The 13,573-nt window shown below is 36.2% G+C and overlaps 1 protein-coding gene across 1 annotated transcript in view; it reads left to right on the top strand.

The window, feature by feature from the left end:
• Nucleotides 1–13,573, top strand: part of RNGTT (RNA guanylyltransferase and 5'-phosphatase) — a 172,766-nt gene that overhangs the window by 19,433 nt on the left and 139,760 nt on the right. Inside the window, exons 6-8 of the mRNA XM_063389629.1 lie at nucleotides 742–991; nucleotides 6,655–6,764; nucleotides 7,533–7,634. Coding sequence (XP_063245699.1) covers nucleotides 742–991; nucleotides 6,655–6,764; nucleotides 7,533–7,634 — 462 coding nt within the window. The remainder of the gene's footprint in view (nucleotides 1–741; nucleotides 992–6,654; nucleotides 6,765–7,532; nucleotides 7,635–13,573) is intronic.

The raw sequence follows: 13,573 nt of genomic DNA, 5'->3' as shown, positions 1-13,573 counted from the left end.
ACCCAGAAAAACCCTTGTGTTGTGCTCACTGTTGTATGAGTTTTCCAGCTGGCTGGTAAAGATGCATGACTGTTAGTTTTGGTTTCTAATTTTCTTGTGGTCCATTTTATTTGAGCAAGATTAAGTATTAGGTACATCATAAAAGACTTGTGAACCACAGCACTTTTATGAGAAACTTCTGGAAAAAGAAGTAATTTAAAAAGATTAGGGTGATTTTTCCCAGTATGATGGCAAAATCTCTAATGAGAGGAAGGACAGTTCTTGGCAGAGAAAAATGTAACCTTATTTGAATTTAAACATTTGCATTTTTCTTCATTAAGTTTGTTGATATGTTTCTTTGGTCTGTTTTTGTGTTCATGCAGTTCTCAGGTATTTACCTGTATGTCGCCTATTGCTTCTCCATAGCAATAAAAGAAGTTTTTCTGTGCTAAAACAGTGATCAGCAGACCACTAGGAGCTACAATAAGGAGTCAAAGCAGCCTGAGCTGCAGTCACTTGAGGACATTTGCAGTGCCTACAGAGTTACACAGAATCTTGTGCAAGAGCAACTGCTACCAGACAGATCTAAGCATGGACTTTCAAATACAGGGAATATTTTTGCAATTACCACTTCTGAATTTGTATTGATTCTCAGTCCCAATAATTCTTATGTTTGGTAAAGCATGACATGACTAAGACATGTAAATTAAGCATCCAGAGGGATTTTTCTTTTTTTTTTTTTTTTTTTTTTTTTCTTGACAGTATTGAGGATGCTGTGGCTACTTTTGCTCAGGCCAGACCTCCAGGTATTTATAAAGGTGACTATTTGAAGGAATTATTTCGTCGTTACGGCGATGAAGATGATGCACCAGCACCACCAGAGCTTCCAGAATGGTGCTTTGATGATGATGAAGAGGAGGATGATGATAATGGTAAACCTGGAGGCCCAGAATCAGAACCCGGATCATCAAGCTCCTCCTTTGGCAAGAGGAGAAAAGAACGCCTAAAACTGGTAATTTGGAACTTAATGTTCTAATTGCTAAACATAGTTTTATAACCTCATAGCTGTCAGTTACCTCATGTACATGCTGTACACGTGTCACTGCTCTTGCAAATGGGGACTGGAAATATTGTCTCTAACTGGAAAAAATTGTAGATCCATTGTAAACTTTTTTGTATTTCCTATGTGAACCTTGAACTTTAATATTCAACACCTCAAATATTCCGGTTGTAAAAATGACTTAGGAATTTTCTAATATAAAAATTTTTTGAGATAGAAAAGTGTTTTTTTAATTTTTAGTCTGTCTTTAGAGATGAAATGGTATTAGAGTTGGGTGGAAACAGCTCTTGTTCTTTTTAGTCATGTGGATGCAATTCAGAATTTTTAAAATTCAGTGCTCATTTTGGTAAATAGTCTTTCTTTGGGAAATTTTGTAGGATTGAAAATTGGATTAGCAAAAAGCAATATGAGCTTTAAAAAACCAAGGCAGCTTTGAAATTTTATTGTGTTCAAAGCTGTTTTAGCTTTATAAGAAATATGGCTGATCACTTGCTGTTATTTCTGACATACACCTGCATAATTCTGATGAAGTAAGTTACTGTAGTTACCATGATATGAACTAATACTCAAGTACAAAGATTATATTTGTATCATGTGAAGACTAGTGACTCAGTTTTCTTCAAATTTCTGATTTGCTTTTTTATTTGCAAATAAAGTAGGCTAGACTATTGCTGAGTGCAAAAATAGGGGTTTTTTCATAATACTGAATTATTTCACTTGTGCGCTGAGGTGTGTTTGTTTGCAGACACTTGGAAATCTTGATATTGAAATAGGCTGCAAAAACACGTTTTGTTGTTACTGCAGGTGGTTAACAAGGTTTACAGGTGGAGTATGGAAAATATTAGCCTGACAGGAATACAAAATCCAGTCTAAAGAAGCAAGATGAGCTTTGAAAACTTTTAAATTATCCCTCATCTGGAATAAAAAAATTCCCACACCTAAAAACATAGTAAAAGTATATTTAGGGGGTATGGCCTCCATTAGCCTTGTAGTAAAACATTGATACCTAAATATTTGGGGGGGAGCTGGAATCTTAAAGTTTTTTTGATGTGCCTTCTGAATCATTAGGGCCTGAGGTGTTATGATGAATTACAATGGCAGCCTCTTTTCATGAGGTATAAAACTCAGCTGATCTATTTAACAGGAATGATTACTGGCTTCCCGGGCTTTTTCTTGTCTGCCGCTGTAGTTTTGTTGAAAGCTGGAAGCTAAATTATACGAATAAGCATATTAATAACTAAAAGTTAATTATGAGTTAGATAATTTGTGAAAGAAAGGATCATCTAGTTAATATGCATATTCGTATAATTCAGTTTTGCAGCTCTGAAGGAACAGTCTTTGACATGAAGAGGAGGAACGGGCAGAATTCTTTACCATGGTTCTTGGCTGGCAGATGGGACTTCTTAACTCAGTAGAGATGGATACAGTTTGTTTGTGATTCCTTGTAAATGTGCGGTCTACAGGGGGAGTGAGTATCAGGTAAATACCTCTTGCTCAGATATTCTTCTTTTACTCTCTGAAGGGCTGCATTTTCAGTATTGTGTTGGTTTCCTGCAGCAAATGTTTCCACCTTTATAATTCGTCTCTTTTCTAAAAGCCATGAGGTATCCAGGTAGCTGTAGTGATAGCAGTGGTGTGAATTTTCCTCATTTTGACCCAAATCTTTGTGGAGACAGAAGAAAAGTTTAGTAATAGAGGCTGAGACAGCTCCCAGGCATCTTGCTAGCATAATGAATAGTCAGAAACAGCTGCCAGCTAGCCTGTGAAATGAAGTTAGTATGCTGTCCATTTCGGAAACTCTGATGTGAGAAGCTTTACTGCAACATTTTTCATTAAAACTTCCATATTTTGATGTCAAAAAATCTTGACAGCCTTTCTTTCCTACACTACAGAAAATGTAAGAATCATTAGAACATAAAGCCATTACAGTTTCCTTTGTCATAACTTGACGGAAGTTGGCAGGTACCAGGAAATCTGCTTGTTGCAGTCTGAGGTGCCACACAGGAAATCCAAGCAAGTTTTGACTTTGTCAGTGCATGCAGTATTGATTGTAGCATCAAAAGAACATTATTAACTGACACTTAGAATCTCACTTCAGGAAAAAAATACTTCATTTTGCAAATCAGACTAAAAGTTGTAATTCTGAGCCAGAGCCTACAAACCTTTTATGGGTCATATGGAACTTTTATGGTTTATTAAGGAGTGTTGTCTCTTCTAGTCCCATGCATTTACAGGGTGTGAGATGCAGAGCTTCTGAAATGAATAGTGACATCTTAAACAGTCTGGAAGAGATGGTGGCTCTTAATGATTTTCTTCACGATTTTGAGTGCAGGTGTCTTGTGGTCATCTGTGAGACAGAAGGAAGCAATTAAACTGATTTGACGTAGTGAAGATATTTATTAATTAACTATCACAGTACATTGATTCTAAATATTAGTGTCTTGGGGTTTTTCTGCCTAACCAACTCTCTTTTGCAAAGTTTAACCCTTGCACTTATTGTTCTGCCTATGGGCATCTTGAAGGATATGGGAAAAATACTGTTTTTTGGTTTGGCAGCACCATTTTATGTGTTGAATATGGGGATCATTTCCTTCTCCATGTTAAATGCTTATTAGTTCACTTTTTCCTTATAGTCCATACTTTTTATACTACTGACCTTTCTTGTTATTCTTTGTATTCTGTCATGTTGACTCATGTTTTCCTGATGCTGTGGTGCCTGTAATTGAATGCAACCCTCTAGTTGAGGCCATCCTTGTAAGGCTTAATAGGGAGAAATTAATTTCACATGTCTTAAGGCTAATATTTCTGTTTATATATCTCAACATAATTGCCTTTTACAAAGCAGAACAGTACTAATTCAGCTTTTGGTCTCTTGCTGCTTCCATGTCTTTTTCTCTAATTATCTACCAGTGTGTGTTTGTATAATTTCTTATCCATTATTAAGTGTAGAACTTTGTTTATACTGAATTGCACAGTGTTATTTCCAGCCCATTTTTAAAATTAAGAATACCACTGAATCTTAAACTACCATCCCAGTCTGTATCCCTGTTACTAAAGTCAGAGATGTCACAAAAATAAGAATGCTAATAGGAAGTTTAGGGGAAATAAATTAATTATCTTATGCCTAAACCAGACCCTGCAGATTCTTCCATTTTGTTAGTGAAATGCTAACTCCTCTGAACCTGGTTTTGAAACAGGTTACTCTTCTGTTTTATGGAAGTTAACATCTACCCCATGTTTTCTGAGTTCCTCTATGAGGACAAGATAAGCAAACAAAAGACAAACCAAGGCAAATGCATGCAATACCAATTCTGTGAAGCCTGTTTCATTATGAAAACCAAATGTTTAGTGGAACACCTTTGCTACTAAGTGACAGTCAATATGATTTTGTTTTCTTTTTTGCTTGTACATGCCAAGAGGCAGTTACTGTGGTTTGCACCTGTGTTTCTAGGTATTAAATCTAAGCTGATCAGTGCAACTGTCTCTCACTTCTTTCATTTTAGAAGATGTCTCTTCCTGACACGTTTTGGAATGTTGCTTGTCTTCTGAGAGGCAGTCTCTGAGCATACTGGCACGCAGTCAAGTCTGAGTAGCTGAAGACAGCTCTCACCCAGGCCTGGTGCTAGCTGCTAGGGTCAGGAAGGTGTGTGTTTGGGGCTGTTCCCACTCACCCACTCCTCCAGATGGTGTTTAGGATGTGAACCAACACAGGATGATCCACACTGCCACTTCTCCTTCAGCTAAAGTGATGGGTGGAGAAATTCCTGGCAAGTGAGGCAAGGTTGATTAGTACAGGTGGTGTGAAGGTTGTGCAGAGTGTAGATACCAAGTGCAGGTAGTTGCCTTGGATCCTTTGGGGCTTAAACTCTTGGTTTAGTATCAGGTGCTGAGGAGTCGATGTGCTGCTGGTGATCTGAGTTCTCTGGAGTCTCTGCACCATGGTCTCCAGTGTCCTGTTTCCAAAGGCGTTGGTAGCTGAACAGTAGGGTAAAAACTGCCTGGGTCTGGCTCAGTTTTAGCACTTTACCCAAAGAATGTCCTCATAAAACCTGGAGTGCTAAGTTAGCCAAGCACGAATGCCCAGGTGACTCACACTGTTTTCATAGTGCTGTGCCTTAGCTAGTCATTACACTTGGAGCAGATAATCTGCAAGAAACACTTTCAAGTACGAATTTTGTGTTTATTACTTTTTCTTTTCTGGAAAATCTTTCCCATTCCCTGCGTGTTACTTCAATCTTAGCAGTGATACTGCCACTGCTCTCTGCCTTTATTCACCGAAGCAGAACCACCTTCCTTTGTTTCCTGGTGCTCTTCCCCACTTATCAGAATTCAGACAATGTGCTGGCCAGGCACGAGGAGCTGTCTGCCTCTCCTGCCCCTCCCCTGTGCGCTGTTGCACGGCTGGTGCCCATGTGAATCGTATGGGGTGAGTGGCACGCAGAAAGTCTGGGGAGCTCAAGGTAGTTAAGGTTATGAACCAGTTTATACCTTTGGGATGTTCTGTTCTCTGAATGTGATTTGGTGATGTGACTGAGCCAATCTTAACTAACTGCAGGCTGTACTGAAAACTGTGGTCCTGCTTTTCCCTGCTTTCCCTTTTGCTTGCCTTCTGCTGGCACTGGTACTGAGTTATCCTATGGTGAGGTAGTTTAGGATACTGTTTTGGCAGAAGATTACCAATTTATGATGTTATTTTTTGCCAAATTAGTTCCTAGACTTGCTCAAGTGTTTAACAGATGAGTGCCACAGTGTGTGCAAATGCAGAGGAGAAAAATACTACTCCTTTCATTAGTAGTATGCAGCTGGATTTGTTAAAGCTGGTTTCTAGTGAAACAGAGAACTAGAGAACAGATCTTAGATACTTGTATCTTACTTACAGGATTCAACAGGTGAATAGCCATGGTTTGTTCTTGTTCGTGTGCATTAAAATTTTATTTGAGATTTTGTTAAGTCTGGTTGATTTGAGATCTCCATAGAAATCTTTAATTTTGTAGTTTTGTAGACCTGATGGTTTTCATGTGTTCTGTTATGCAAGATTTGTTTTTATTCCTCTTGGCATCAAACTTTTTCTAGAATGTACAAGTTCTTTTAGAGTTTTATTTCCAATTTGGTTTTTTTGATCTCTATGTAGGCTTTTCTGGGGCATTCAGGATAGCAGTTCCACTTTAATCACCTGGTTTAGATTAACAATAAATTATAAAAATATATTTATACAAATATTTTGTTGCAAATCTGCTGTTTATATTTTCTCCTTTGTTAAGTTTGTCCTAGATCAACTTTTTTGAGAGTATTAGCTAAGTAGTGTAAGCATCTAAGTACTAGTTATCCCTTCCTTTTGCCATATCCCTATAGCCTTTTTTTTTTTTTTAATAATATATTTTTTCTTTGTAAATAACTCATTTCAGTTCCTGGGTTTATAGTATGGCTCACCTGTGAGTTTCCTGGCAAAGCTCAGCGAATGTATCTTGGCATTTGGGGGTAAATCTGTAAGGAATGTTTAAGCTAGTATTGCTCTAGAGGGTTGTGAGCACAGACTTAATCTTGTACTGACATATTCTGATTTGTTTTTATGGAGGCTTTAATACTAATTTTTTAAAATTTTTTCTTTTATTTAGGGTGCAATTTTCTTGGAAGGAATAACAGTTAAATGTGTGACCCAGGTGACAACGCAACCGAAATTAGGAGGAATACAGCAAAAATGTCAGCAGTTCTGTGGATGGGAAGGGTATGAGAATATTTAGAACTTACTTATTTATACTGTCTAGAAGTGTGTTACATTTTGCAGAATGAAGCTGCTCATTGTAAAAATGAGAAAAAAGGTGACCAGTTTTGGATGGATTGTTTATTAAAAAAAGCCTCAAACACACTTGTCAGTGAAAGTCTTGCACTGTTCTATGAAATGGAATGATCAGTTTTTGATGTTAAGAAAGCAGATTCTAGAATTACTTTTCCATTGAGATAGCAAAACGTTGCTGTTCAAATTCCAGATGTAGCCTAGTCCAACTATTTGTATAAAATTTAGTTCTTTCCCAAGCAGTAGATTTTTTTATACCACTGCTATTACACTTCAGTATAGAGGTATAATACTCATTTTTATAGCCAACTTGGATTTGTGTCCAATGCTAATAAAAATGTTGGTTTTAATGTCTACTATCCTGAACTTTTCCGTTCCAAAATTGGTGATCCACACTGCTTCCTAACTTGTTGATGCTTATTGTGCTTTAAATTTTTAAATTAAATATCTGTTTCTGCAGAGTTAAAACTTTGAAGTTTCACATAATTTAGTTTTTTGTCATAAAAAAATAATCTTGTTCTTGTGAGATAGGCTTTTGACTTCTGTTGAAAAATACTTTATTGGAGAAGATATTCTGACTCAGAGTTAACCTTTCAACAAGTCTGGTATGAGGTGTGACTTGAGTCTGATGTAAAAGATGTGTCTACTTGTGTGACTATTTATTGCAGAACCATTAATAAACATGGGTTTTTTTATTAGGACTGGATTCCCTGGAGCACAGCCTGTCTCCATGGACAAGCAAAATATTAAATTTTTGGAGCAGAAGCCATACAAAGTTAGCTGGAAAGCAGACGGCACCCGGTAAGTTCATTTTAAATGAAAAAGCAAAACACAGTAAATTCAGTAGACAGTTTGTATTTTCTGAGGAAAGTGAATTTGCTTGTACAAAGGACAAAGCATAGCAACAAAACTGGCTCCATAGATTAATTTTTATTCTGTCTTGGTACCCAACATTTGCTGAAGTTTGTGGCCAAGTTTCTTCCTAGTAGCATATGTTTTTATGAACACACTGACTGTTCAAGGGCAGGTACCCTTACTCTTCTCCATAACCCTGGCCTGGCTGTCAGACACGACTTGCCACCAAGGTCTTAGAATAATCTTACATACCAGTGAGAGTTTGCTAAGGTGAAAACTTTATTTTTAAACTAAATTATAACTTCTAATTGGTCCTTCAGAAGCTGAGTAGTATTAGAAATTTTGTAGGGTCTTTTTTAAATTCATACTGTCATCCTTTGTTCAAACACACAGTTCATGTCAGCTAAAGAGTCAATAATTCTATCTTCCCTCACCAGTTCTCTTAACATTCATTGCAGGGGTGCTTTTTGTTTAATAACAAACTACAACCTAATTGGACTGATTGGACATATTCTAATGTTTTTCCTGAGTTCTTTATATTGCTAGGTTTGTTATCTTTTATAATGGAATATCCTAGATAATGAAAATCCTGGAGAATATGGGGAATTGGATGTCTTTATGAGAATTGCCAAGTGGCTCCATATGGAGTCAGTCAGGATTCAGGACAATTCAGCCAGAACTAAGCTGTCTTGTATAAAAAACCCCAGACCCTTCAAGTGTCTCTCCTCTCTGGAGTTTGTGTTTCAGAGGTTTATTAGCTTGGGCTGAGCATGGCATGAAAAGTCAAAGTAAGCTTGCAGTCAGTATGGCATCCAAGCATTAAGAAATGTGTGGGAGTGATTGGTTTACTAACACTGGCTGTATGCACAAGCACTTGGACAGAGCAGTGCAGGTGTTCCCAGGGAAGTTACGGCAATGGAGTGTTGGGAGGTCAAGGCATATTCTCACAGCAGTACAGGGCATAGGGCATTCCAAAGCTGCTGATCCTGAACAAATGAAGTCAGCCAGCTTAAACTGACCTCAAGAGTCTTTGTCCTATCTTGTGTCATTAATTTGGAAAATTGATGTCTTATGTGATATTCTCATTTTCTTACTCAGCTGTGGGATGGGATGCCTACATTCTGAGTACTAAAGCAATTATACAGAACATAGTAGTGTACCTGGAAGACTGCATTTTGTGAAAGAAATTAAAGTGTACATGTAATTTCTTGTAGAAATTTTCAGTATTTTGAACATTCTATCCTGTATTTGTAGTTTTAGAATGGGAAAACAGAATGGATGAAGAACAAAACTGAAGAAACTAAATAGCTCTTTTAAATTTTTTCAAAACATAATAACTGGCAATAAATTATGGAGATACACAGACTGATAGGTATATTCAGAGAAGAAAATGGACCTACAGAGATCCAGTGTTAATGAAATTCACCTTAAGTAATATGAGAGAGAGATTAAAGATGAAAACCTGAGCTATTATTCGGACATTTAGACACTTTGCATGATTTGTATCCTAATCAACAATGAAAAATTATTACAATCATTTTTACACTGGACATGCTTCTAATTATTTAGTTGTTCTCCAGTGATCCAGACTTCATATGTAATTAAACAGATTTTCATTAGTTATTCTGAATGCTTGTGTTGACAGGCGTGACCTTCTTGAATTCAATATTAAGACATCAGTTAGTGGAGACCCATTTATGGATCCCCTGCTTACATTATCTGGAGATGGAACCCCTGTCATCCAATATCTCTGAAGCTATTCTGTTAAAAGTGCTTTAGATGCAGCAGTCTAGACCTTGCCTATTAGAATATTATTAGGCTTGCATGCTTTTTTGTTGTTGTTGTTGCTTTGTTCTCTCTCTTTGCTTAAAAAGCACTGTTGTTTTGTTGACCCTATTGGACTTAAAGCAGATGCATAAGTAGTAACTTTCTGTTATACTTTCTTACTGAAATAAAACAGTTTTATTTTAGTTAGTAGCGACATTTGCTCAACTTAGTCAAACTTCTTAAATTTCACTATTTGTTAAATACCGGTATTTTATTTCTGCACCAGTAATTTTTCCCAGAAGTTTCATGACTAAAGCATCTTTATACATTTTCTTAACTGATACATAGTGTCAGTAGCTTCACTACTTCACAGGACATCTACTTTTCTTCAAAAGAATTTGCTATTCTAGTTTCTGACTGGAGCTGAACCACTTATCCTCTGTTTTAAGAGCCATGTTGATTTTGTTGTGGTGGGGGTTTTTTCTTTTTTTTTTTTTTTCCCCTTTCCCTATTGTTTGTTTTTTTTTCAGTGGTAGAACTGTACATGTTGTTTTCTTAGCATTGTTGTATTTTTCTACCCATAATTTTAGAAAAAGAGAAAGTATTTCCTTAAACAAAAGAGCATTATTTCTCATATAATGTTGACTAACAATGTGAAATTAGTTAAATTATTATTTGTTAAATTATTTGATAGTGATTCTATAAAATATGATGGGAAGATTTACTGGAGTAGTATCTTACATATTTTTGTAAGTATGTGAGTTCTGAGTCTGGTTTGAGTCAGATCTGATCCTCCTCCATTCTCTTGGAGCTGAGAGTTCAAAGTCTTTTGACTTAGCCTTGCTTTGCCTAGTCTGCTCTGGTTTGAAGAGTTTGTGCCTTCACTGTGGTCTTGCTTCTTCTGTCCCTGGTTTCCAGGGCCCCTTTTGCATAAGTATCAGTAGGGCACACCTCCTGGTCCTGCTCCAGCATTCCTTCTGGAACATGTTTGTCCCAAAAGGAAAAATGCAGTGTGAACAAATACTTCTCCCCTCCTGTTTGTAAATGCCAATGTATAAAGATGTGTATATTTGTATCTTAGGTTTAGAGAAATGAACTTTAAATTTAAAGATCTGTGAAGTTCATTTAGCATTGGCACTCTTTGGTGAAATATTTCCTTTGTACCAGCTACTTGGTTGTATGTAAATACTGTATGCAAACTCACGCTGTTTTGGAGAAAACCACCTCTAAAATCATATTGCTTTAAATTATTATTATTATTTAAATAAAAGTCACTGAGTTCTGCAGCTATTCTGATCAGTTTGGTGTAAATTCTCTATCTTTTTTTTTTTTTTTTTGGAATAGTAATCAAACTATTGGTGTCTTATAAATAATTGTAATGCTAATTTATTCATAAACCAAAGGGCAATTTTCCCACTAGTAAAATGATGCCTGTTGGCTTTGTTGAGATGAAATATATGTTGTATGTTAACAGTAGCTACAAGGTAGATACGTCTTTACAAATGTTTCCAATGTTGCAGTGCCCTGTTTCTGAAATAGTAGTTACTATCTGAGTAAGGGAATTGTTGCAGTGTGTTCCATGCCTTGCTGGATGCCTCTGCATTATCAGCTTTGCACTGTAAAATGATGAGCCCAGGTGGGTAGGGGCTTGTTGTATTCCTTCATATGGATCTCATTAATACTGTTTGTAGCAGATGCTTGTTCTAATGAATGGAGCTCAATGTTCAGGCAGGGTAAAGTAATGAGACACCAGTTCTGAAGAGAAGACTGCTACCACTAAGAATAATAAAAAGCTTAGAAATGGCTGTGGAATAATTCCAGTCAAAACAATGAAACAGGACTGGGTTTTACAATGGTAAAATGTGACCTGCACTAAATGGAACCGATTAAGGAGAGTAAGTTATTTTCCTACATTTCTGAGTATCTTTTTTATTTTTCACATCTGTACGCATGCAGTTTTAGTGAAAAATAATAAATATGATCATAATACTATGGCTGTTCAATTATAGTAAGGCAGCTACTTTAAAAAATGCAGAACAGGTAGTTCTTGCCAAAGACTATTAAATTTGAAAAATATTCATGCAAATTTTGATGGCTTGCAGATATCTAAATGCAAATAAGTAGATGCAGAATAAAACATCTCTTTGAGAATTGCTGCTAATTGTCTAGTGTGTTTGTAACAAAATAGGTACATCTGTGAAGTTGGTTTTTTTCTTTTATGGTTGGCAAATTACATTTACATTAAAAGAAAGGCCTGTTGCCTAAGTAATTAACTTTCTGTTGTTATCCTAATACAAAATAAAAATAGTAAATGTACACTTAATTGTATGGTAAAAAGGATGGGCATGTTTTGGAATGTTTATTAATCAAATAAGTTTGATTTATCTTGAATGTATCAATAAGTCAATATATCTTTATAGAGAGAGTATTGATTTATATTGAATATAATTATTTTGATTTAGTTACTATATTATCAACTTGTGATAATTTCCTAGGGTTTTTTTAGTTCAGCTTTTTGTAGAAATTGAAGAAAATTTCTTTTTTTTCAAAGAACTTTAAAATTATTGGCTGTTGCAGCCTTTTCAGAGACATATTTGTGACCCTTACTTGAAGGAAATCTACTCAGTATATTTTAAGCTAACTTTTCTATAAATGTCATGAAAACAAGGTTGAAGTTTCTCTCTGATTTCCATGGCTCAATAATTTTTCTTTCCCTACTCTTTGATCCTTTACATGATAAGTTGAAGCTTGTATGCTTAACTGAGAAATTGGAAATTCCTAATATGAGCAGTTGTCCAAAAGTCATTTAATCCAGAGTAAATTGTGAAAAAATCAGCACTACCAAAAGCAACTCTTAAAAAAAAAGGAGAAAACTGAGAAACAGATGTTTGTTTGTTTTAGAAATTAGGAGGTTACAGGTACTAGCCCAAAATTAGGTGGCAAGGAAGCAAAATGGTTGCCTGTCTGCAAATGCGTAAAGAAAAGATACTTGAATGAGTTCACGGAAAATCTATTATCCCTGAGAGAGAGGAGAAAAAACTGAGGTAATAATGAGCATGAAGGAGGACAGAGAAGATTGGCGAGTAGTACTAATCCAATTAAATCCCAAATCTGTACACTTGAGAGCTCATTATTAAGAACAAGAGACCAGATTGTCTTGAAAGCAGATCTGGAGTGTCCTGGGTTTGCAAAGGAAAGCTTGTCTCCTGGGAGCAAAGATATTAATGTGGAGTTGAACTTGAAGGAGACTATTGGGAATGAGAAAGAAGCCATAGAATAATTTTCAGACTGTACAAGTTACATGAGCAGATTCTCATGGATGTGAAATTTTCTGCCTGGTAGTGGAAGGTTCTGAAGTAGAGGTTTGAAAAATTGATAATGCATTCTTGCCTAATTTAGAGGAGGGGGACAAAAATGTAGGGTGTTGAGATATTCAGACATCTTCAGAAATGGTGTTAGCAGGAAAGTTAAGGGCTGTTAATCACAACAAAGCATTTATGAGTAATAGAGTGTTTCTCAAAGTATGAATGCTCTCTCCCTGGGCACCCTGCCTTCTGACCCAGATAGTTACTGAGAAAGTGAATTATTATAAATTATGTTTTGAGTGTCTTGTCATTGAGTCATATTTAGGGTTAATGCGTGTTTGTGTGGAGTAAGGAAGGAATGTTGGCCTCCTAATCATAGGATAGGATGAAGAATCCACACAAGAATCATCTGGCTGCTTTTAAACCATGCTTTCCTTTTCTTTTCCTTTTTCTCCTCACTTACCTTAAGAGATAGACTTAAATATTAATCAATTTTGCACCATTAGTTGGTAGTGTTTCGTATCCCTTTCTGTGTGGCTGTGGTATGTTTCAGTGGTGGGAAATTTTAAAGGAGATTGGGCATGTGCTGAATAGATTTTTCAGGACCAAATGGATTTTTTAATAGGAGTGGCAGGTTTTGTGACCAACTGGGCTTAACCCAAGTTATTTTGATTGCAAGTTAAATGAGCTTGATTCAATTGTGCTTATATAACTATCAGTAATGGGCAAAGCCTCAACTGGTAATTATACATCATTTGTGTGTATAGGACAGCCATTTTTCAGACATTTGTATTATTTTCATTGAATCTCTCA

This window comes from Prinia subflava, chromosome 2 (assembly GCF_021018805.1).
Source record: "Prinia subflava isolate CZ2003 ecotype Zambia chromosome 2, Cam_Psub_1.2, whole genome shotgun sequence".
Lineage (NCBI taxonomy): Eukaryota > Metazoa > Chordata > Aves > Passeriformes > Cisticolidae > Prinia > Prinia subflava.
The sequence above is the reverse complement of the archived record's forward strand: the minus strand, read 5'-3'. Positions and strand labels throughout refer to the sequence as shown.